Raw genomic sequence first — 26347 nt, 5'->3', positions numbered from 1 at the left:
GCACAGACTCTGTGAGGTAGGCATCTGTCCAGCCAGGGGGCTCAGGAACTCTGCTGCCCTCCACAACCCTGAGAATGGTAGCCGGAGAAACCCCACTCTAGTGAGTTCTTAATGGAACCGTTCCCTTCTCATTCCCCACAGAGCTGCTCAAATTATTGTTTGTTCCTGGGCTTGTACCATCGATTTTGTGACAGTTACTACTTTTTGTTTAAAAAGCTTGTTGCTTTGACTTATATGACCTCGGAGTACGAAGTATTTCTATGATGTTTAAAACACTGATTGACTCTACTTGCTTTGAATACTTTCTCAAATTGCTTCTGCATTCATCATTAATGATTAGTAAAGATGAGGGAATAGTAGGAGTAAAATTCTAAGATACCACTGTGTTCCCTTTTTGGTTCAGTAAGACTTTAGCCATATAGTGGTTTTGTATGTTACAAAATTTTATACAGTACACCTCTTCTCAGAGTATTAGAGTAAATCCAAATATTACAGAAGTATGACATTTGCAGCAGAACACATGCACAGAAAATAAAATCATTTCAGTAAATCATAGCTATAGTCCACACTGCATTTTTAAAAGGTGGAAAATGTTTTCCCAGGCTGGCAACAAGCTCCCCTACTCAATAGCTTTCCAAGTTGGTGATGAGTGGCCACAGTTGTCTTTTCTTTTTTTAAGATTTATTTATTTATTATATGTAAGTACACTGTAGCTGTCTTCAGACACTCCAGAAAAGGGCATCAGATCTTGTTAAGGATGGTTGTGAGCCACCATGTGGTTGCTGGGATTTGAACTCTGCACCTTTGGAAGAGCAGTTGGGTGCTCTTACCAGCTGAGCCATCTCACCAGCCCGTGGCCACAGTTTTCTATGGTGCATACCACTCTAACTTCATTTGCAAGTATACCCTCGAGATTGATAAAGCCTGTGATGAATGTTCTTCCTGGAGCTTTAGCTTAGAAGCACCAAAACTGTTCCAGTGAAGGAATAATGTGTTATGAAAACCTGACTCCAGAGAATTCCAGTTCCCTCCTGCTTCTCCTCAGACTAACTTTCATGCCTACCTAAATATCACTAGTTCCATTATGTTAGGAAAACAAAAATCTTTCATCCACAGGATGAAGGTTTCATCTCTGCAACAGGAAGCTGACGCTACTCTACCTTCCTTACAATATTTTCTAAGAATAAAAGAAAAATTATGAGAAATTATATTGATCATGTTCTATATATAAGGACTGGCTTTTGTTTTATGTTTTTTTTTTTTTTTAATGGCAGACAACATCTTCATTTTAAGCCTAGATTAGGAAACAAATTGACATTTCATTTAAAATCTCATTACTTGGCAGCTAATCTGACTTTTTGGGAATGTGACAGATTTTAGCTTTCTGTCCCTAAACACACACACTGAGGCTAAGAAGTCAATGGTACTATCAGAGCACACAGTGAGGCTAAGAAGTCAATGGTNCACACAGTGAGGCTAAGAAGTCAATGGTACTATCAGAGCACACAGTGAGGCTAAGAAGTCAATGGTTCTATTAGAACACACAGTGAGGCTGAGAAGTCACAGCAATCAGATTGCAGGGCCTGGGCCTTACCTCACACCTCATTCAGCTGCTCTCCAGTAAGTGGCTCAGTTACAGTACTCAGTCCACTCAAACAGAACTATAGACCTCATGTCCCCATGTCACGGCCATCCAAAACAACAAAACCAGTATGAACCTCAATAGTTAGGCGTCTTATACACATTTCCTCATTCTGTCCAAGACATGATGAATCTGAGACAAATAATCTACAAGATAGTATTTTTACATTTTCAGGGCAATAGACAACTAATCAAATATCTTCATTTTGCTGGAAGAGTTAACTCATAATTTGTAAAATCTAAATACTGTTCTTAGTACCTTCCTAAAGGCCCTGACTCATGCCAATAGAAATAAACAGCCTGTTTCGTCAAAATGGTACCAATTACTACTTGTTTGCAAGGTTACTTAGGTTCCTAGGACAAAATCATTTCCCTTTACAAGCTATTCTGTTTTCCTTTTCATTGCATTTTATTTACTTTGTGTTTGTAGTGTGTGTGTGTGTGTGTGTGTGTGTGTGTGTGTATACACTCATGTGAAGGTCAGAGGACAGCTCACAAAAATCTGTTCTGTACTTCCATGATGTGAGACCCAGGTTCAAACCCAGGCTTGAGAGCAAGCACCTTTCCCCACTGCCCTGCTTTTGGTCTGGGTAGGATCTCACTCTTTAGCTCACCCTTCTGGGAACTCATTACATAGTCTAGGCAGACCCTGAACTTGTAACAATCTTCTACCTCAGCTTCCTGAATGCAGAAAGTACAAGTGTAAAGCCGCCACAGCTGGCTACGAGTTACTTTTGTATGTGTTTCTATAAAAAGTCCAAACTCTTGGTTGAATGTCATAACTGAATGTCAAAAGTGCCTCCAGGAGAGGCGTAGTTTTCACTTGTTAACCCTCCTATTGATTAAAGTGGTCTAGAGACTGAAAATGAGGTCAAATCAGGAAGTTCAAGTTTCTTTCATTTTCAGTTGATCACAAAGAATTATACAAAAATGGAAAAGCAGAGCTGCTCCACAGAGCTTAGCACACACCGAGACACTGACCTTTCCCTACTATCATACAATATTTTACTTTAACAAAAAAATATTTAGGCAAGTTTCAAAGTTCTCTATTATTGTATGGGTACCCACTGAGGATGATGAATTGTACATTCGGCAATATTGAACTGCATATCTAAGCTAAATAATCTGCAGAAAAAGAAAACAACAAAGTATCCCTTTTCAATTGGTTTCATACTTTTTTTACAGACAACACAGAATTGAGATAAACCTGTAGATCTATACATCTGATGTTAACATTAGAAGCTGTAATATGTAAATGTTCCAGTTGTATATTCTTAGGCATTTGTCAAATGATAACCAAATGTTTTAAGCATGTAAAATAATATTTGGGTGATTGATACTGCCATGGATCCTTTTGTTTGATTTTATATATAAGCTTGAATATTTTGGTAAACTAATTTTTTTTTCACCTAGTTAGTCTTTGAGTTATCACTTCTCGATACATAATGGAGATGTAAATAAGCAACAAAAAGATAACAAAGAAGTCATCTAGAAAGCCCAGAATTCCAAACAAGGCTTCAGGTACAAAATCTAGAGGTGATATTAGGTAGAAAAAAGCTCCCATCAAACAAAGCATTATCCTAATGCGGAACATCCAGAAGAGACCCCCAACTGAAAACACTTCCCTGAATGCATGTCTCAGCAAGGTGGGGAGATCCATGATTCTTTCCATAATCTGAAGGAGGAAAAACAAGTACTAGAATTTAGCATCTAAGATATCAAATTAAAAAGTAATATAATTTTCATATAATGTACAGATTCAGCTAAGATGAATTAAGGTGTTTTACATATTTAATACCAGACTTTCCAACTATGCATTTTATTTAGAAATTAGTTACTAGATTTTTTTTTATAAAACAGGTCTTCTTATAGACAACTGAACAGCAATAAAGTATCAACATGCTTAAAATGTGAAATATAGATTGAAAACATATTATCTGAAAGTCTGATACTTCAAATGCTACAGATTTTTAAGTGTTCTAAAACATAAAAGGCTCTAAAGTCTCAAAGCTTCTGAGCCAAAAAGTTTTGGATTTCAAAACATGTTAAATTTGTGACTTTATGGTTTTCAAATCCAGGAGGCTCTATTTGTAAAATCATGCAAATACTCTGAAATCTGAAAACTCTGATCTCAAGTATTTCAGATAAGTGGTTCTAAACCTAAAGTCATCCAAAACTCAAGTTACTGATCAATAATCTAAAAAAATAAGCCAAGAAACTGTAGCCAGGAGTGGTGGTTCACACCTGTAATTCCCAGGCTGGGAGGCAGGAGGCTAGCTTAGGCTACAGAATAAGACCCTCTCTCAAAAAGCATCATGTAGGCTTATAGCCTGGGATTTGTTCCCAAGTGTCAGATTTACTATCAAGATATATCTGGGTTGGACTGAAAAATCCATCAATTATTAGATGAAGTGACCTTGGGGTACCACTTCCTAACAAACTAGAGGTAATTTAACAACAGGCTGTTTTTAACTACTTGAAAAAGGCCTATGTGATAATGAATGAATGAATGAATGAATGAATGAATGAATAAAAAAGGCAGACTATGTACAAGTTTTATAGCTCTGGGGATTGAACCTAGGCACTTGGCAGGCAAGTGTTCTAGCCTGAGCTATATCCTTAGCTCTTCTTTCACATCTTATTCCAAGAGCATCACATCAAGTTATTAATGCTGGCCTTGAATTTGTGATCCTCCTGCCCCAGCCTCCCAAATACCTGGGATTATGTCTGTTCCACCAGGTCGTGGCATTATACACTAAAAATGAACTAACGAATATGTGAGTGAGTGTGTGTGTGTGTGTGTGTGTGCGCGCACACGTGCACACGCGCATGCATGCTCGAGCATATATATATATAATCTTGGGTTGGAGCAACGGCTGAGAGGGAAGGTGCACTTGCTATTATTGTTTCTAACACCCGTGCTGAGTGGCTCACCATCACCACTCCAGTTGCAGAGGTTCTGATGCCCTCTTTAGGCCTCTAAAGACACCTACATGCATGTGGTGCATATATATACATGCAAGCACACATATACATAGATTAAAAAAGCTTTTTTTACATGCTCAGTCAAAAACAGCGAAGGACTAAGTATGGTGGCGCATGCCTTTAATGCCAGTACTTGGAAGCAGAGACAAGCAGAGGTCTGGGATTTTTAAGACCAGCCGAGTCTACACATCAAGTTCCAGACACCCAAGGCTACATAATGAGACCCTGTGTCAAAAAATATATGAATAAATAGATAAATTCTGCCCTCTGGGAAAACTAGTGACTGGCAATGATGAAGGTTAAAACTTAGTCCAAAACACATACTAAGACTTTACATAGTTCAATAGCTGGTTGATAAATCTGATTTTACAAAAAGTATAAAGGCTCTCTCTGACTTTGTACCTGCTATAACATTACTTACAGATCTAGGCTGCCCTGAGAATCTCCGGTTATAATCATTAACATCTTGACGCAATCTTATAACATCCTGAGATTGATCATCTTCACCAAATACTGTTAGGAGTAGAGTTACCTGTGTATTACAGGAAAAAGCTGTTACACCTTCTGCACCATTATTATCATTTTTCACTTTGTGTTGTTCAAGAGAATGAGAAAAGCTTCTGAATGTATATTTCATTCATTCCTTTGAATAAAGGCAACATGGGGAACATGTAAGTAATTACTACCTTACAGTAGAATGGAATACAAAATGTAATTTTTAATTCCTCCAAGATAAAATGGGTTCCACATCTAAACACACTTACTCTAATATTTTCCTGTCCATATCGGGCACTAAGACCCACAGTTCTCTGCAAAAACATACACGTGGAGATAAAAGGATGATAGGAAAACCTTCAGTAACAAAGTGACATTAAAAATATAAACCTATCATTTTCAGAGAAAAAAATTAAGCACTCCTGACTGCCTTGTCTTATTCACATTTAGCATGTCTTCGAGTGCTATCTATCACACTACAGAAACTGAAGGGTTGCATGGCCTGGCTCTGAAACACCAGCCCTTTCTGTAATAAGAAGATGTGAGTCTTGGTACTGTTAGAGAACAAAGGTTAGTCTTGCTACTTTCATGACCATAGTAAAGAGGACTCACAGTTGCCTAAGGACAATACAGGGACCTTGAAAAATATGTATAGCTAAGAATGTAACAACCTATAAAGAATGATATATGATAAATACAATGAGATAAGATGAAAGGGACTAAATCAGGTTTAGTGGGATGGAGAGATGGCTCAGTGGGTAAGGACGCTGGCTGCTCTGCAAGAGGTTCTGAGTTCAAATCCCAACCACATGGTTGGTGGCTCACAACCATCTGTAATGGGATTCAATACCCTCTTCGGACTTATAGAGATGTGCTTGCAGAGAGCATACTCATTTACATACAACATAAATAAATCTTAAAAAAGAAAAAGAACAGGTTTAGTTTTGGATCATTCTAGATGTTTTATCCTTCCTGAGAACAAGAAAACCACTAATCAGATATTTTCCAAAGTTAAATGAAGGAGTGATTAAGTGGTATGAGCAATAGACATAGTCACCCATTCCTTCACAGATTTGTCAATAAAAATGTAGTCTTTAAAAAAAAGGCACTAATTTTAAGTCTCCAGCAAGATTAGCCCTTAAAGTCAGGACAGTCAAATCCAATCTTAAGAGATCTAACCTTCATGGTCTTTTCCTTCTTGTAACTATTCTCAAAGCTAATTTAAGACTTTAGAACATGAATTGTTTCTTTAAAATGCAGTCTTGTCAGGAACAGTGGTGTACACTTTTAATCTCAGCACTTAGGAAGCAGAGACAGGTAGATCTCTACGAGTTCAAGGCCAGCTCATAGTGAGCTCTAGGACAGCCAGGGTTACACAGTGAGACACTGTCTCAAAACAAACGAATGGATGTAATTGAGCATCTCCTATGCTTGGTTGAGCATCTACTATGAGCTGGGAACTATTAGAGGAGTGCACACATGGAAAAAAAGATGGCACAGCCTCATCATGAATGATGTCAACATCTGCAAGAAAGGCAGGAAGCTGCCCTGTTCCAGAGCCTGCTACCTGGCATTGCAGGTGGTATCAAACTGCACTTTCTCTTGGGAGGCCTAGTACCCCTCAAGAAGAAGGCAAAGCCTTGAGGTGCTGGTAGGAGCGTTTGGTAACCTAACATACAGAGAGGCGTGACAAGTGTGCTCTAGTCAGACAGCAGCCTGCCTGCTATTTCCATGTTCACTTGCTAGTCAAACAGTACTTTCTACTGTCTTGCCTCCGGGTTAAATGACTGAAATTAGAGAAGCAATGGCTATCAGACTAAGAAAGCTCCATCCTCTTACCAATCCCTAGTCAGTTTTCAGAACAACAACCACTCTAGGAAAGCCATGGGTAAAATCAAAAAGTGGGCCAAGTGTGTGTGGTGATCTGAATAGGAATAGTCCCCATCAGCTCACATTTTTCTATGTTTGTTCATTAGAGAGTGGTACTACTTGACAGGGATTAGAAGGTGTGGCCTTGTGGGAGTAGGTGTGGCCTGCTGGAGGAAGTACATCACTGGGGGTTGGGCTTTGGGGTTTCAAATGCTCAAGCCAGGCCCAGAGTCGCTCTCCCTGCTGCCTGTGAATCTGGATGTAGAACTCAGCTCCTTCTCCAGCACTACGTCTTCCTGCTTGCTGCCATGCTTCCTCCCATGATGATAATGGCCTAAACTCCTGAAACTTTAGGCCAGCCCCAACTAAATGCTTTCCACTATAAAATTTGCCATGGTCATGGTGTCTCTTCACAGCAATAGAACATTGGATAGGACAGGGTAGAACTCACTTTTCAGTTTAAGATACATTGCCTGGCCTTCACGTTTCTGGCAAAAGGTAAGAACTACTGGAAATTAGCTTATGGCAAATAAACTGCCCATGTCACATGTCAAATTAGCCACAGAAACAATGTGAGAGGGACAAACCACCTTTCCTTCTAACCATGTGGGAAAAAGTAAAAAGTTCTGAGGTGAAGTTTGGGACTACAGAAATAAAAAGGAAAAAGGAAGTCTGGCTCTCCTGCTCTAACAGCAATGGGAAAATGATTGCTAAAACAAAGGAAGCATGCACTGTTAGAATACCTGTGTGGCTTCATTATTAAAGTTCAAAGAAAATGGAACAAGTTAAATACTTAAATATTTTTAAAAGGAAGAATAAATTTTCCCAAAAGAGAACAGTATGTGGGAAAAACTCACTTAACTCTTGTTTTTTTCACTACAACTGTAGAATTTCAAATTGAATTCCCCTTTTTATGATACCTTAGTGATTTTTTAAAATGTATTTAAAAAAAAATTTAGTGAAGTTACAGACACAGTCGGTTAAATTGCAATTTGGCTGGAAAAGTAACTCAATTTAAATTTTAAACTGCTAATACTGGGCAGGAGAGATGGCTCAGTGGTTAAGAAGACGTGCTGCTCTTGCAGAGGTCTGCCTGAGGTTCAGGTCCCAGCTGCATCACGTGGCTCAGAGTCACTGAAGGACCCAGTGCCTTCTATGGCCTCTCTGGACCCTTGCACTCAGGCTATGTACTTACACTCAAGAACACACACATAAAACAAAACATTTTACACTAAAAGAAGCTCTAACATTTGTGAAATGGAATACCATAAGTGATACTTTATATCTAGAGAACACTACCGTTTGTCTGCAGATAGGGCAACTGATTGCACCGAGCCAGGACCCATATCGCCAGTATGCAATTATGCAGGAACCTAGTGGAATAAGAAAACATCAATAATGAAGCTTTAACGTCCATATTGCTGGTCAAGTTTCCACTAATTAATAATGTTACTTTCCTTAAAACATTGTTTTATTACATTGTATAATCTACATCACTTATTAAATATTCCTTGAAAAATTTACCTCATCCAACCGAATTTTCGGTTAAATCAAATTCTGGCAATCATTCCCAACCACTAAAAAAACATTTTTACTTTGGCTACTAATTAAGCAATGGACATTTTTATACAATAAAAAGCAAATATTAATCACTTTAGTTACTGAGGCCTCAAGAAAACAGTTTCCTAAGGAAAATAAACACGATACTAAATATGACAAACTGTAAGATACTATTTGTTCCAAATTTGATGTACTGGAAAAATGTTTTAGGAGTCCACTGACCCAGCAAGGTGTGGTGACACATACCTATAACCCTAGCACTTGTGAAGCAGAGACCCCTGGATCTCAAGTGAGAGGGCTCTTCAGGCTACCCAGTGATACCCTGTCTCAAATATCAAGGTTTAAAAATCCAAATTAAGTAAGTTGTGGTGGATATAATTTCTTCACTTAGATTGGTGAGAAGGTCAGGAGTCAAGATCAAACTCAACTACACAGAAAGTTCAAGGCCAGCCTAAGCTATAAGAGCCCTTTCCTCCCTGCTACTCTAAAACCTGAAAACCAACTACTGAAGTAGTGGGCTTCCTTGATAAAATACTTAGCTTAGCTTAATGTCTGCAGTACTTATTGTACTAGGTGATGTTCATGACGATGGCAGAGGTAGCTCAATCAGTGAAGTCTTTACTGAAGAAACATGAGGGCCTACCTCAGTTCCCATGAACCAATGTAAGATAGGTGGCACACACATATGATCCCAGTACTGAGGAGACAAAAAGAAGGATCCCTGGGGTTCACTGACAAATCAGGCTAGCCTACCTGACAAGTTCTCTAACAGTAAGAAACAGGACCACCCCTCCCCCTTCAACATGGAGAAAAGGCTAGGCCTGGGGAGCTGCTGAGTGCTGAGTGTGTAAAATCAGAGCAAGTGTGAGGACTTGATCCCACGCTCATTTTGTTATTGCTGTTGTTTAACTCCAGGCTCTCCAGTGTGTCCAGTCTAAAGCCTATGATCCCAAAGCAGAAAGGCAGCAATGTGAAGATTCCTGGACTGTGATGACCAGCAAGTCTAGCCAGGCAAGCAAGCTCTAGGTTGAGTGATCTCAAAAATAAGGTAGAGAGTGACTGAAGAAGGTATCACCACATGCATGCACACCCATCCCACCACCCCACATACACAAAAGAAAAAGTAAAACCAATGGTAGACAGTATCCTGAGGACCAACACCTGAGGTTGACATGGGACTCCCCAAGTATCCACACCCACACCCATACCACATACACATATATAACTACAAACACACACACACACAGCAACAAAACAACCAAAGATGGCAACCCTGCCTGAAGAAATAATTTATATGACCTCAGAAGTGGTAGGGACACTCAGTAGATGAACACCTAACTTCACTCCAGTAACATGAAGGAGCATTTTCACTGTCTGAAGTGTTTACAGGGTCAAAGGGCTTCGCATATTCTAGGCAAGTACTCTAATAACTGAACTACATTCCCAGCCCATGTGCCTTATTTTGACCTCTCCAGGAAGAATTTACAAGAAGCAATAGCAATTCAATTGTGGAAATCAAAGTGACATACTGCCATCAGTTAGAAGACAGCTCCATCTCACATTGTGCAATGGTGAGTGAAAGGAGCAGAGAAGGACAGAGACAGTGGCCTGAGCACAGCACGGGAACTGAACTCTGTCGGATAGCTAGGAGGCAGAAAACAGGACACAGGACACTTCTGTTCTTTATAGCAAGAGTTAGAGCAGAAAGAACGGTTTGTGAGAACAAAGGTGAGCACATTTGGACTGTCAGAAACTGACCAAATCACAACCAACCAACTCACCGAAGTCATGATGAGTCTAAAGCCAGCGATTCCCTCGTGCCTGTGCCTCCATGGAGCTCTGTGCTAGTCACAGTCTAGTAAGTGCTTGGGCACTCTGCTGTCACACGAAACCTGTATGAGAGCAAAAGCTGGGGCTGCAGAGATAGCTCAGTGGCTAAAGTGCTTGTCCCCAGAGCCCATGTGAGATAAGGACAGGTCAGGAGGTCAGGGAGCTGGATCTGCAGCGTCAGTGTAAAAGCCAAGTACAGCGGCAAGACCTGTAACTCCAGCATGAAGGGTAGACATAAGGCTTCTTGGTCAACTAGTCTAACCTAATCACTGAGTTCCAGGTTGGTGGGGCTTGGGGGTGAGGAGTTGGGGAGCTGGGAGTGCTGGGGGGCAGGACAGACTGAGAGACTAAGAGAAGCCAGGTGTGTTGGCACATACCTTTAATCCAGCATTAGGTGGATCTCTGAGTTTGAGGACATCCTGGTCTACACAGTGAGTTCCAGGAGAGCCAAAGCTACATTAATAGAAAGACCCTGTCCCCCAAAACAAACGAAAAACACCAACAACTACAACAAACTAAGATGAACAACACCACCAACCTCTGACCTCAATACTCATGTGTGTATACTTGGTATGTGCGTGCTCACACACATGCACACAGGTATGTGTGCCCACACAAATACATGAACCTGCCTGTACCATACAAATATGCACACGTCCATAAATACACATGTATATATACATATACACAAAGAGAAAACAATTAGTGCTGTTATTTTCATCTCATACCACGTCTTAGCTGTACCTATGACCTTTCTACCCCCAAATTCAGACTATTTTGACACACACTACATTCATTTAATCTCAAATATCTTTTCCTCTAACTAGAGTGTGGGTGTCCTTATTTTATATAACACCTTATTTTATGTAATTATGTAACACCATTTGTCTTCACTGAAAAACTATGACTCAGCAGATTAAATGCTTCAATTCACTTGCTACTTGATGCTTGATATTGTCTTATTCAATTTACTGTAATGGAGCAGAGGTGTTATGCTACTGTCCTGGCTGGTTTTGTGTGTCAACTTGACACAAGCTGGAGTTATCACAGAGAAAGGAGCTTCAGTTGAGGAAATGCTTCCATGAGATCCAGCTGTAAGGCATTTTCTCAATTAATGATCAAGGGGGAGAGCTCCTTGTGGGTGGTGCCATCTCTGGGCTTGTAGTCTTGGATTCTATAAGAGAGCATGCTGAGAAAGCCAGTAAAGAACATCTCTCCATGGCCTCTGCATCAGCTCCTGCTTCCTGACCTGCTTGAGTTCCAGTCCTGACATCCTTTGATGATGAACAGCAATGTGGAAAGTATAAGCTGAATAAACCCTTCCCTCCCCAACTTGCTTTTTGGTCATGATGTTTGTGCAGGAATAGAAACCCTAAGACAGCTACATAAAGAATTACTGAGCTAAGAGCTCTTGACACACAGTGTTAATATACTCAATCTACTGCCCAGAGGAAATTTTTTGAGAAATTACATAAGTTTTTTTTAACCTTTAGATTTACTAAATAAATGTGACTTAGTTGGTAGGAGGTAGCTTAGTATGCACAAGGCCTTGGGTTAGCACAAGGTCTTGGGTTATCAATACTCCTCAGCACATAAACTAGGCATGGTAGTATAGGCCTGAAATCTCAGCACCTGGGAGGTAACGTGGATCAGAAGTTCAAGGTCATCCTGGGCTACATAGCACATTTGAGGCCAATCTAGGATACCTGAGCCACTCCTCAAAAGAAAAACGTACTTAACAAGTAGAGCAGGATATCAGAAGCAATCTACCCTATTACCTCAGGCCCAGAGGTAAAAGCAAGAACACAATACAACCATCTTTCAATTGACAGGATTATCCACCCAGTGAATTAGCTAAGCCTGAGTTGGCAAATAAGTTCATTTTGCCTGCCAAGCCTTATAAAGTGCCAACACCCGCCTGAAGGATGATTAAGGCCATGTTTAGATTCAGGAAAGAGGAGGGTCAAATGTATCAGGAATGCCTACTATAGGTTTGTGAGCAGGAAGATTTCTGTCTCACTTGACTGCAATTAACTTCCTTCCCCCATTTGATCTTTTATTTGCTGTTTTTCGGCAATCCAAAAGATAATTAACAGACTGATACTGGGCTGGGCAGTGGCCTCAGTGAACCAAGCCTTTGCCACACAAGCCTGTGGACCTGAGTTCAGAGCTCTAGAATCCATGGAGGCCGGATGCAGTGGCACAAATCTGTAACCTCAGTGCTCTCAAGACTGGATGCAGACACAGAAGAAACACATAGGCCTGGCAGATGCAGAAGTGAACAGAAAATCTTTTCCTTTTTTCTTTTAACTCATAAAGATTATTTCTCTTTATTTATCTATTTTCTCTTTTTATTACACTCCAGATTTTATTCCCCTCTTGGTCCACCCTCCAAATGTTCCACATCTCATACCTCCTCCACGATCCCCTGTCTCCACGAGGCTGTCCCCACCCTCCCACCTCTGCCCCACCATACCTCTAAACTCCCTGGGGCCTCCGGTCTTTTGAGGGTTAGGTGCATCTTCTCTGACTGGCTCTGACTGGCTATAATGAAATTGTGTCTTAAGGAAGAAGGCAAGAACAGATTCATCAACCTGTACATACTATGACATCTGCCACAGAAGGTCTAAACCAAATCCAAAAAATAAATAAATAAAAAAGAAAGAAATAAAAACTGAAAGACCTCAGAGGAGGGCTAGGCAAAGTTCCTAAGAGAACTGTCCTCCCCTGTCTTCAACAGGTAATTCAATGTTGCCTTGTATGTTAGGTATGTGGGGGAAAAAAAACCTTAGTGAAGGTGGGCATGGTGGTGGCCACCTGTAATCTCAACATTTTGCAGTTCAGTGTCTCGCTCATGTACAAAGCAATATATTGTCTAAAAAATCAAAACTAACATCATAGCTGGGTTTGATGGCAAATGCCTTTAGTCTTGGCATTTGGAAGGCAGAAGGTGAATCTCTAGATATGACACAAGCCTGGTCACATAGCAAGTTCTAGGCCAGCCGGGGCTACAAAAGGTAAAGCTCAGTCTTTAAGAACAAAACCTTGAGGAGTTTAAAATTAATAGTTGAAGGAACATAGAACTAGATTCATTATAATGATCACAATGTATGGAAAACTCAGCATTGCAAGGTAGAGAGTTCAAATGTTTCAACCCCAGCAATATCAATAATAAAACTGTAAGAATTCTATGAAGTTAAACAAAAGACACAAGAGGGAGGACACTAATAAAGGATCATTATATGCTACATTTTAAATTAGTCTTTAAGTAAAATTCAGAACACATGGGAATAATTAAGACCAATCGTAATTGTATATACTAATGGACAGAATGCTTCTAATATCCTACTCGTTAGCCATTTTTATTTAGTATCTGCAGGTTCAAAGGATAAAACAAAAAGAAAAAGGCTTTGTTACTCATTTGCAGCTAACAGAAAGGACTATTACTGAGAAGTAGGCCTAATGACTGCCATTTCTAGGTTAGGAGGCGTTCTTAGAGTGTTCGTCTTCCTGCAAGCCGCCAATCACAGCAGAACTGAGTGCAGAGCTTAAAGCCAGCTCTGGGCTGCTTACAGCTGGGTTACCCATAACAAAGCTACTTGCCTTCTCTGAGCCTCAGTTTCTGAAGTGTGGGGTTAGATAAGATTAAGTATTTAACCTTCCTATACAGTGGGTACATCCCAATCCTGTAAGGTCATAAGAAACAATGTTACTCTCTATGAAGTCTTTCTGGGGATCAGGAGAGCCAGTGAGGAGGAGAAGGTGCCTCCTGTTGATACTAAATGAGAATATACTCCCTCTGTAAGCTGGTATGTGTTTTAGGTTTCACAGTTTTGTCTCCAGCTCCTGAAGGTCACACAGAAAGGGTAAAGACAGGTGGTAGAGGTTTCTGGCTTAGTTCTTGAGATAATAATCTTGCCATGGAAGTCTGAATAACACGTAAAACTGACAAAAGTTGAGAAGGACACAGTGGGCACATACTTGAAAACTTGAACTATTCTTCTAAGAAACATATTGCTAATGATCTAGAAGTTTATTGAGTCTTTTTTCCCCTAAAGCTTGGATCCCCCAAATGCTAACACACTAAGCAGAAAATAAATTATGATTTAGTACCTGTCTCTGTGTATATATAACCACATGCATGGGAATATACCTTCTTTTTTTTTTAAATTTTTTTTTTTTTAAGAGTCCAGGTCTCATGTAACCCAAGCTGGTCTTGAACTTGCTTTCTAGCTGAGGATGACTCTGAATTCCTGACCTTCCTTTTTCCACTAAGTACTAGGATTCAGGCATATGCCACCATACCTGGTCATACAATCTTGGGGATCAAGCCCAAGGCTTCTGCATGATAGCCAGGCACTCTACCAACTGAGCAACATCCTCAGACCTTAGTATAGAAGACACTAAACAATATACTATTATTTGGATGGCAACTAGGGCAGGACTTCTGAAGCAATCTACTCTTCTCAACATAAATGTGATAAAAAAAAAAGAGCAATCTAGCCCACTAACGAACCACATGGCCTCCAGCTAGCGACTCTAACCAAGTCTGATGTTACTTGCTCACCACAGAAGAGATGTCCGCAGTTTGTTTCAACAGGGAAGGAGGCTTGATGTAAGCAGATTGGACAGTACATTTCAGTGTAGAACTGCTGTCGGGCAGGAGCAGGGACATCCTGGGGAGAGGACACAGACATCTCTCAAGACAGAAATTACACATGCACAATAGTTTAAGGTCTTGCAAGTCTGAGAAGCTTGCAAAGTTACTATATTTGAACTAAGTGGCCTTCACCTTCCTTCCTATACACAACTTGAAAACAAAATGTAGATTAACTCAAAGCTAGCTTTTTTTTATTAAAATGCATACATTATTTTGAATTCCACAAGCTACTATATAAACTAGAGAATCAGAAACACCCTGCTTCAGTGTAACTCAGTGGGAGAGCATCCATATAACATGCATGAGGCCCTGGGTCTGATCCTCAAGACCATCAAAACAGAAAAAATATCAAACTATCATTCTTAATATTCACTTCAATTTTTTTTAACATTTTAAACAACCTTTTTGGTTTTTAAAACAGTCTTGCTTGTATCCCTGTCAGACCTGGACCTTACAGCAGCAGTTCTCGGCAGCTTCTCAAATGCTAGCATTGCAGGACTGTGTCTGCCATCATCTCCTACATCCTTTTCATTGAACAGCTGTCCCCTGTAAAGTTTTGCATATCTGCTCTATCTTCCACAAGAATTAAACTTCCAGTTAAGATTATTTGCTCATTTTACAAGTAGGAAAAAAATGACCACATTTGGTACCCTGAACTTGGTCCTTTGGAAACCATCCTAGTAAATGTTAATATGCTTCTCACTGCGTGTTTGTAATCCTAACAGCTAGAACGCGGGGTCAGGAAAGTAAGATTTCCAACTTACCCTTGGCTGTCTTACAAGTTCCAAGGTTGGGCTACAGAAGACCTTATCTCAAAAACCCCAAACTAAGCAAATAATATATGCATATTCCTTGATTGCATCACTGTTGTGATCAGATAGTAGTACAAGAGCACACATCAAATGAGATTCTGGAATAAAAGTGCTGTGAAGGCAAAAACTCCACTTATAGGATTCACTGTAGTACCTAAGGACCTAGAGAACTATCTAGCACTCACACAAACGTGCACCTTCACCAGGGGCTGGAAAGCTGGATCTGCAGTTTAGGGCATGACCTGTTCTTGTAGTTCATGCATTTGGTTCCCAGAACACACATGATGGCTCACAATCATCTCTAACTCCAGCTGCAGGGGCCCTAACATCCTCTTCTGAATTCTACGGCACCAAGCACATACATGATGCACATATATTAGGCAAAACATTCATACACAAACAATAAATAGGTACTAAACTTTTAAAAATAAAATTATCACAAAAATCAAAAGTAGTAAATAAAAAATTATAAAATGAATTAAAGAACTTTTGATGTTAAGATACTATAATTAGAATTTTAATTTCTTAACATAGCACTAATTACTAAAATAATTGAAGATGGCATTGTTATTCAAGTGTTAATATTACAAAATGAAAATATTAAAATATTTAAATACTTCCAGGCAGTGTTGGTGCACTCACGAGGCAGAGGCAGAGGCAGAGGAAGGCAGATCTACATTGAGTTGGAGACCAGCCAGGTCTACAGAGTGAGGTCCAGGACAGCCAAGTCTACACAGAGAAACTCTGCCTCAAAAAAAAAAATTAATTAATATTAAAAAAACTTCTACCTTTCTGATGTTTTTTAAAGACTACAACAAAAGCCTAACAGAATAGCTCCTATCTATAACCCGCATTAGGGAAGCAGAGACAGCATGTCTCTATGAGCTTGAGGCCGATTTAGTCTGCACAGCAAGTTCCAGACCAGCCAGGACCATGTGATTCTGTCTCAAACAAAACCAACAAACAAACAAACAGAAAAAAAAAAAAAAAAAAAAANAAAAAAAAAAAAAAAAAAACAGAGAGAAAGAGAGAGAAGAAAGAAAAAAAGAAGTATCTAGTTCTCTTCCACTAAAGTCAACTACATATTTTATACAAACAACAAATATAAAAATTGTTCCTTTTAGAACAAGGTAATAAAAATCATGCATGTATCTGCAACAGGACTTTTGGGTTCTTCTTTCTTCTGTCCTTCTCTACCTCTCTCCTTCTACCCTTCCAACCCCCTAACACTAGGTAGGAGAGAGAAAAGGATTGAGGAAAAAGAGGGTGATGGTATCATTAGGCTACTTCCTACTGATTAGGGCTTCAAGTTCTTTGGGGCAAATTTGATCTTCTCTGTCAGGATATCTAATTTCTTCTTTTCTTCTGTTTGCACCTGACTGCTTGACAAACCGCAACCAACAGCATCCAGCCATCAACCAGCCAACCAGCAGCCATCTATGGGGCTCTAGAACTTAAGACACTCTCTGAAGAGCCCCCATGCTGTCAAAACCATGCCCCTGCTTAAGGATGATGCAAATCATAGTCAGCTGCTGTGGAGAATGTGAAGTAGCACCATATCCACACCTGGGGTTAAAATGAAAACATATTCCCATATATTTCTGTGTTTCTCAAAGAAACCAAAATTCTCACTGCATGCATCTGTAGAGATTAAGACTAGTCAACATGGCGCTGGCCTGATCGCTCTTGCCAGCGGTTCCAGAACTTGGGAGGTCCTAGGGGTGTGAATGAGAACGGTCATGTAACTGTGAATGCGAGGCCTCTGGCAGATGGAACTGTTTTGGGAAGGATTAGGAGACTTGGCCTTGTGGTCTCAGGGTGGCTTCGAGGTTTCAAAAGCCCACCTGAAGCTCCAGGCTCTCACTCTGCTCCAGAGCCATGCCTGCCGGTCTGTTGCCACACTCCCTACCATGATGATAATGAACTAACTCTCTGAAACAGAAAGCAAGCTCCCAGATAAATGCTTTATGTTATAACCTGCCTGTAACTGGACTTACAGTCACAGCAATAGAAAAGTGACTACGGCAGAGGTAGAGTCAGGAAGATCAGGAGTTCACGATCATTCTCAGCTACCCAACAAGTTCCAGGCCAGACTGGAATAATGAGATTGCCTTGATGTCCTCCTGGTCCTCTCAAAAGAAAAGGTGCTTAATCTGAAAATATGCAATCTGAGGAACAATATAATGTAAGCAGTAAAGTAGCTAATGTTTCTTAAAGTTACTTTCTAATGTCTTATCACCACTTCCTATAATAGGAAACTACAACACCCCCTTATATAAATATATATACCTCATAGCCATACCTGTTCTGTTTGGAATTGTTCTCGCAGCACTCTGACTAGCTCTTGGTTTTCTGGATGAATGTTCTGCTGTACATTTCTGTTGGATAGAGTTTATAAAGTTAGATTAACCCATCTGCTTTATTAGTCTAATTTTTGACGTTGAACTACTGACAAGCACAGGTTGATGAGATGGCTCTGTGGATGCAGGCACTTGTGGTGCAAGCCCAACAACCTGAGTTAGGTCTCCAGAACTCATGTCAAGGTAAAAGCAGAGAACTGACTCTACAAAGCTGTCCTCTTACTTCCACATGTACATCATGGCAGGCATCCGACACCATTAAAAATTTAAACAAACTAAAACTCATTTATTCTGTGTGTGGTGTACACTTATATACATGGGTATAGGTGTGCTGTTACACACATGTGGAGACCAGAGTATAATTTACTGGAGTTGCATCTCTCCTACCGTGAGGGTTCAGGAGTGAGCTCAAGGCAGCAGGTATGGCAAAAGTATTTACCCACTGACCTGTCATCCTGGCCCAATACATAATTTTTTTTATTTTAGAAAAAGAACTACATGGGGTCTGGAAAGATGGTTTAGTGGTTAAAAGCATTGGATGCTCTTCCAGAGGTCCCGTTCCCAGCAACCACATGGTGGCTCACAACCATCTGTAATGAGAACTGACACCCTCCTCTTCTGGCATGCAGGCATACATACAGATAAAGTACTCATATACATAACATACATAAGTAATTTTTTTTAATCTTTAAAAAAGAATAAAAACTTCTGGTGAGTTAATGTAACCTAAGTGTAACTGATGATATACAACTGCACTCCATCCCACGACTCTGCACTCTAGGCTACTCTGTGACAACTTCCTCCCAAATCTGTGATCGTCAGCTGACTTCAGGTTTAAATGATAAATATAAAATCCAGATGCCCAGTATCTTGGGAATTTATTGCAAGCAAATAAGTAATATATAGAACAATTAACACATTTCTTTTGTGAAGTTTCTTTAAAATGAGCAACTAGAAAGTTCTACATATTATACATCTGAACACTTTCCTACATCTAACTGGGTCATTCTCCTAATTTTTCATGTTTAAGTAAAAGGGAAGACAGCAGAAGTTAAAATTGTACATATAGTTATACATATAATACAAAACTGCCAAAACTAACTGTGTTGATTGGTTTTTGTCAAGTTGACACAAACCTTGATATATCTGGGAAGAATCTTAACTGAGAAAAATGTTTCCATAAGATTGGCCAGTAGGAAAGATTATAGGGCATTTTCTTAATAATTGACATCTAACTCACTCTGGGTGGAGCTACCCCAGTCCTGGATGGCATAAGAAAGCCAGCTAGGCAAGCCCTGAGGAGCAAGCCTCTGCTTCAGTCCCTGCCCTGAGTTTCTTTCTTGATTTCTCTCAGTAATGGAGTATATATAACCTGAGAGCTGCAAAAAGAGACTCTTATTTCACAAGTTGCTTTTGGTCACAGCAGTGAGTCTGGAAAGCAATCTAAGACATGAACACACCATTTAAACAGTACAATGGACAATCAGAAGCAAGAAGGTGTCGGCTATAAAAAAATGTGATTAGGCCAGGAGAGCCCTGGTATCTATGAGGTGGGATTTTATTCTTTTGTTTGCCTGTGTTTGCTTGTTTCCTCTCACTTTTTCCATTTAATTATTTTGGATATATTATTCCCTATCACCCACTCGCTGGTAGATTCAATTATAAAAAAATTTTTAAACGAGGATACTCATAGGAAATATGACTATTTTAGTCAAAATGGAAACTTTGAGTTTAAATATTCTCAAGTAAGTCAGAAAAAAAAATAAGGTAGCATTCAAAGCTGAATGGAAAATAAAATCTTTTAGCCACTGAGACCAACTAGTACGAGAAAGAATTAGCCATCGACCTTAGAAGTACTCGGTATTTGATGTCATTTCCTCTTCAGTCTCACCTGAGAAGCGCATACAGGAGAGTAGCGATCAACGCGAAGCTGACCACCACGGCCACAAGGACTTGGTCACTCACTCCTTCTATAAATGAGTCATCCTGCTGCAAACTCTGAACTTCACTGTAGTATCTGGCCATTACAGGTCTAAAATATGAAGAAGTGAAAATGAAATATATTGATAAAAGCAATGTAAGGATGGCTCATGTCTAACATACACTAACACTTACAGCAGGATCCTTAATGCATGCACCATTAAGTACAGTTCCAATGATGGGTCCCCCTACTGATGAGTTTTGTTTTGTTTATTAATTTGCCAGAATCTTTATCTGGGGGAGACAAAATACTATTTTCTTTAAGGAAAACCACTTTATCACCCATATACTTATTTTTTTTTTTAAGATTTATTTATTTATTATATAAATAAATAAATAAAGTATGTAAGTACACTGTAGCTGTCTTCAGACACTCCAGAAGAGGGCATCAGATCTTGTTATGGATGGTTATGAGCCACCATGTGGTTGCTGGGATTTGAACTCTGGACCTTTGGAAGAGCAGTCGGGTGCTCTTACCCACTGAGCCATCTCACCAGCCCCCCATATACTTATTTTTAAAGCAAATTTTTTAAAATACCTTTTCTGGAAGGCTGGAGAAGTTGTTCAGTCAGTAGAATAGTTGCCTACCATATACAAAGTTCTGGTGTCGCTCTCCAGAACTTTGTAAAACTGAGTGTAATTGTGTATTGTGTATGGAGGCCAAGACAGGAGGATCACTGCAGGTTCAAAGCCACGTTGGATTACTGGGTAGGGGACGGAGGAGGTATTACTGAAATAAAACCTTTATTCTGTTTAGGGTTAGTTCCGTTAAGGAAAAGAAAGGTTGCTCTTTTCCAACCCAGTATCAAATAAAGGATCTCATCCCTCGCTGTCTTAGTGTATAAAGAGCTACCCAGCCCATGCCCAGCACACAGAGCTTAGTGGCTCACCAAGCTTAGAGTCCTAGTCATTTGGAAAGCAGAATTCACTTAGGCAGCAAGACATTTATCTTTCTAGTGAATCCATTTGAACTAATGCAAGTCTGGAGTCTGAAAACAATTATCCAAACATGAATGAAGCTCAGCTTATGGTTTAAATTTCCTTGAATGACATGGCATAAAAGAATCTCTTTGAGAGAGGCAGTAATTCTAGAGAAAAATGATAGTACCCAATACTGCAAGTATGAGAGGAGACAAGCCAAGACAAGCCAACTGTGTAGGTTAATCACAGGTAACTCTCCTTGACCCCACAGTGGACAAAACTCAAAGCCTTATATGGCAACCAAAGGGAAATGATGGGAATATTCAATTAAGTATGTAAGAGTATAAATAAGATTCTGGATTTATGTACATTATTAGACTGAAAGGCTTTTTCCAGGGCTGAGGATCTATCGTAGTGACCTTTATGTAGAGTGCCAGCTTGTCCAGCATTCAATGTCAATCCCTACCACAAAATAAACTGGCCCACACTTGGAATCCCAGCACCTGGAAAACAGAGATGGGAGGAACAAATATTCAAGGTCATTCTTGGCAACACAGGAAGATGCAACTGATGAGAGTTTAGGGTGCATATGCCCTGGTCTCAAAAAGTTCTACTGAGTGTGAGAAACCAATACTCTTGAAGTGGATCTGAATTAGCTGCTAGTAAATTATCTCTAGTGTTAGAAACCTAAGCAAAGAAATACATCAAGGGTAGGTTTCATCAACATTACATAGAGTGCCTGCCTGATACACAAGGAACTTTTTTTTTTTTTTTTTTTTTTTTGGTTTTTCTAGACAGGGTTTCTCTGTGTAGCCCTGGCTGTCCTGGAACTCACTTTGTAGACCAGGCACTCAGAAATCCACCTGTCTCTGCCTCCTGAGTGCTGGGATTAAAGGCTTGCACCACCACACCCGGCCACAAGGAACTCTCAAGGACAGGTTTCAAATTCCCATTGTAAAATCCCCATTATGAAACTATATACAAGGAGAGAAAGAGAATACAGAGACAGAAAGGGACAGAGAGAGACAGAGGCAGAAAGGGATAGAGAGAGACAGAGGGAGGAGCACAAGCAAGCTCTACTTTTACTTTCATTTAAAAACAGCCACATGGAGACTGAAGAGATGGCTCAGCAGTTCGGAGCACTGATTGCTCTTCTAGAGGTCCTGAGTTCATATTCCCAGCAACCACATGGTGGCTCACAACCATTTGTAACAAATCTGATGACCTCTTCTGATGTGTCTGAAGACAGTGACAGTGTACTCATACACATAAAATAAAAGCAGCCATATGAACTGCCAGCAGAAGCTGGGGGAGAAGAGCATTTGAAATCTAAGGATAGGCCAGACAGTCAGTGTAAGACTTTTCCTTTATTAGGTTTTAAAATTAGAAATGCTATGGCTGCGATCAAAGTCTGAAAGATAGGGCGAGGAATGTAGCTTAGTTGATAAGGGTGCCTGCTTAGCACACATAAAGCTCTGGGTTCCATTACTAGCGCCACACAGACATACTAGGGAGGTAGGGAAACGAAGTTCAGAAGTTCAAGGCTATCCTAGGCTACATAAGAAGTTGGAGGTCAGCCTCACTACATAAGACTTGTCTCAAAATAACGTATGGATTTGCAGTCAGGGTATGGTGGTGCATGCCTCTGATCCCAGCAGTCAGGTGGTAGAGGCAGGCATATCTCGTGATTTGGAGAGGACTGGGTCTAAATAGCCAAGTTCTAGGACAGCCACAGTTATGAAGAGAAATCCTGTCTCATAAAAAAAAAGAAAGAAAGAAAGAAAGAAAGAAAGAAAGAAAGAAAGAAAGAAAGAAAGAAAGAGAGAGAGAAAGAAAGAAAGAAAGAAAAGTGAAGCCATGGGATGGACCTGTAAACACTACCATGTGTCAGGTGCCACCCACCCAGCACAGACTAATACATGACTTATTCCTGAAAGTAGAAAGGGAGCCACCTTATTAGTTTACTGGACTAAATTTAAAGCCTAAGGACACAAGGGCATATTAAAGTTGCATCGGGAAAATCAGGAACAAGAACTTCTCCGCTGTGCCAGAGCAGACTCTCTCCCCTGGAGGCAATCAATAGACACCTACCACTGGGATGCCATGGTCCTGATGTTTGAATCAAAGATCAACAAGCAAAAAGGATTCCCTAACTGTCTGGAGCATCGTCTTGGCTTGGACCCCTGCTATCAACAGCGCCAGCCTGTTCACCTGCCTGAGCCTATGCAGGAACCCACCATTTCCTGAGCACGTACGGCTTTTTACCTTGCAAATGGACTATAGATAGCTTCACTCTTAAACCCTGCCTCCATCAAATCCTTCCTTGCACTGGGCTGGCCAATCATCTATCAGTACAGTTTCTCTCCACCCTTTTCTGAAATCTTTTGAACTCCAATGCACATCTTTAACTGTGAAATATACATACACACACACACACACACACACACACACAGAGTTAGTTACCAGTGCCTTGTGATATATCATAGGACAGTTAATGTTACTAATTAAGAATGGAATAAAAAAAAAACTACTTTTGCCTCAGCCAGATTATCAAAGTAGGTAGGATTACATAACAAATGTCACCGAACCTTGTGTGTTTATTATTATTCAATAAAGTCTAATTTTGGAATGACACATCCATGCTCATCTGTTTCTGACACATAAGCTAACAACCAAATCCAAAATCTATCATATGAACTCACAGACTGCTGGAGCAGAGAACTAACCTCCACTTGGGTAAGGCCTACAAAGACGGCTCAGGAAAGTCCCACTCCCCTCTCCTGGGTTGTTTTCTAACACTGTCATGGAAAGGGCTACCCTTTCCTCGTAAGAATACTAGGATTTCCTGTAACAAATGAAAAATGGTCTTCACCCACCCCTGCCCCAGGTTCTGATGGTCAGGTGGCTTCTGTAATCACTTTCAAGGAGTTCTTAATATCATTTCTGCCCCGAAAAGTAATTAGAAGCATAAAATAAACCAGTAATGCTACACAGGGCATAAAAGCACCATAGACTCACAGCTGTGAAAAGACATACTTTATCACAACTGTATCACAGCTTTGAAAGCCCAAGGGGTTACTGTACAAATACAACAGTCCCTCCCACAAGACTAAAACCTGTGGTCCTGAAGCTAAAGGCAAGGCCGAAGTCAACGTAACATATACTTACTGATTACCTAATAAGCTTTAGTCATTGAAAGGTGACACCGGTTCTACAGAAACATTTCAGCATGGAATGCTGGACCTCTAGTCTGACAAAGATCCAAAGGCACCGACATAGATACCATAAGAACAGGAGATTCAAAGTCAGGATTTCTAAAGGTATCTCTACTCCTGTTAAGAAGAATGGTCACAAGAAAAACCTTTGAGAAGGCCTCGGATACGGTTATGTATTTATTTACTTTTGGTACCAAAGATTGGACTCAGGCCCTGATGTTTGCTAGGGTAGTGAATCTAGCACTACCTCCTCAGCCCAAGATTTTTCGAATCTATAAAACGATCGATCACATGTGATCATCAAGCAGGAGTCGATAAAAGGATCATTTAAAGAAAAATTCTGCCAGCGGTGGTAAGCCTTGGATCCCGGCAATCAGGAGGCAGAGGCAGGCAGATCTCTGAGTCTGAGGCCAGCCTGGTCTGCAGAGCAAGTTCCAGAATAGCCAGGGATACACACACACACACACACACACACACAAGCCAACCAACCAAGCAAAACAAATACTCAATGTTTTTTGGAAATCCTAAAAGCTTATCGAGACAACCAACTTCAAATGGGAAAGAAGTCTCCAGGAACTGTAAAAAAAAAAGAGTGAAGGAGTGTCCTGGGAAATTAACTTCCCAAGCACCACTAATCAAAATTTGCACGATCTGGTTGTGGTTATGCATACCTTTGAATCCACAATTCTCCTAGGACTTCAAAGCATATATGTTGTATCTTGTTGTCTTGGAAACGCCAATATCTTTGCATTTAGGTCCAGGTAGAAGATTGTTTATTATAGCATTATTCTTAGACGCCCTAAGCTGGAACAAAGTGTACATCAATAGTAGAACTGGTACAAGGCTGTATTCACACAATAGGATATTAGACAATCATGGGAGTTTTTGCAGATAATTTAATATCATTTAAAAGCCAAAGCCTCAATACATATCGATTCCTAAAAGCTTAAAATCAAACAAAGGAAAATTATACTACATGCATACTCATCTGGTCAAAAGCTAAGAGGGAAAGCAATAGAGTAAGTTCCTGTCACAAAAATCAGGTTAGAGATGGTATGGATGGAAGAACTCTTGGGAATGTGGCAATTCATTTTATTAATATTCCTCAAACATGTACTGCTACGCACTGTTCTGCACGTAACTTGAAAACGTATATGAAACTCTACAATGTCTGCATTAAAAAAAAAAAAAATTCCAAAGTCGGGCAAGGATGCACCTCAATGGAGCCAACTCCCAACACAGTAAGCAGGCCTTAGGGACAGCAGGGGTCCTTACGCATTGGGGAACTGGCGTCCACCCTCTGTCACTTCGGGTAAAGTTTTTGTGGGAGAAGGGGGCTCCAAGGAGGAACGCCGGGCTCCCTTCAGCCCGGCCAAACCCGCCCCCAGCCACCGAGACGCGCCCACGTCAGCCGTTCCACCTTCGCCCAGAGGGAGACCTCTGGGCCAGCTCCGGCGATTCAGGGCTGGCTGCGCCCCGGCTTCCGGAGGAAAGCGGTGTCCGCGGAGCCCACCCTCGCGCTGTCCCGCAGCTCCTCCCCACCGCCACCGCGCCGACTCCCGCCGTCCGCGGCCCCTCCGCCGGCCCGTGCGGGGGCGTGGCCTGGCACACGCCCGCGGCCGGAGAGGGGGGCGCGTACCTCGTCGCGGCCGTGGAACTACGGTGCCAGTCGGCGGGTCGGCAGAGAGCTCATTTCCGGGGACTACCTAGCTACTCCTCCGGAGCAAACTACAGTCGGCTTCTTAAGCCAGGGCGCCGGCGTCGGCGCACGCGCAGTGCGGAGCCCCGGCGAGGGTGAGCGGACCGGAGAGAGAGAGAGACACACACACACACACACACACACACACACACACACACTCACACACACACACACCGGCCGCCACCGCAGGGCCCGGCTGGGGCGCGCGCCCGCGGGCCGTGGCCTGGCGCCGGGAGCGCGCCTTTAGGGGCGGGGCTGAGCGAGCGCGAGCGTGCGCAGTGGCCCTCGGGCCGGGGACTCGGCGCTACGCGGCGCGGCGC

The 26347-nt window shown here is 41.0% G+C and overlaps 1 protein-coding gene across 4 annotated transcripts; it reads right to left on the bottom strand.

Annotated features, from left to right (window-relative positions):
- Positions 1-1470: 1470 nt before the first annotated feature.
- Rnf170 (ring finger protein 170) lies at positions 1471-26255 on the bottom strand. Of its 4 annotated transcripts, none has more exons than XM_021219443.2 (8): positions 25968-26255; positions 25000-25132; positions 20104-20244; positions 18155-18230; positions 14948-15056; positions 8290-8363; positions 5048-5158; positions 1471-3316 (listed from the first exon to the last, which is right to left on the bottom strand). In XM_021219443.2, exons 2-8 carry the CDS (start codon positions 25077-25079, stop codon positions 3047-3049), a joined length of 861 nt encoding a protein of 286 aa, XP_021075102.1. In that variant the 5' UTR covers positions 25080-25132; positions 25968-26255; the 3' UTR covers positions 1471-3046. The 4 variants fall into 4 exon arrangements, with proteins under 4 accessions (XP_021075102.1, XP_021075103.1, XP_029388019.1 ...); XM_021219444.2 differs by having other exon boundaries at positions 25000-25127; XM_029532159.1 differs by lacking the exon at positions 25968-26255 and adding an exon at positions 25604-25798.
- Between the last annotated feature and the right edge of the window lie 92 nt (positions 26256-26347).

Source organism: Mus pahari, chromosome 19 (assembly GCF_900095145.1).
Source record: "Mus pahari chromosome 19, PAHARI_EIJ_v1.1, whole genome shotgun sequence".
NCBI lineage: Eukaryota > Metazoa > Chordata > Mammalia > Rodentia > Muridae > Mus > Mus pahari.
Note: the sequence above shows the minus strand (reverse complement) of the source record. Positions and strands in the feature narration are given on the sequence as shown.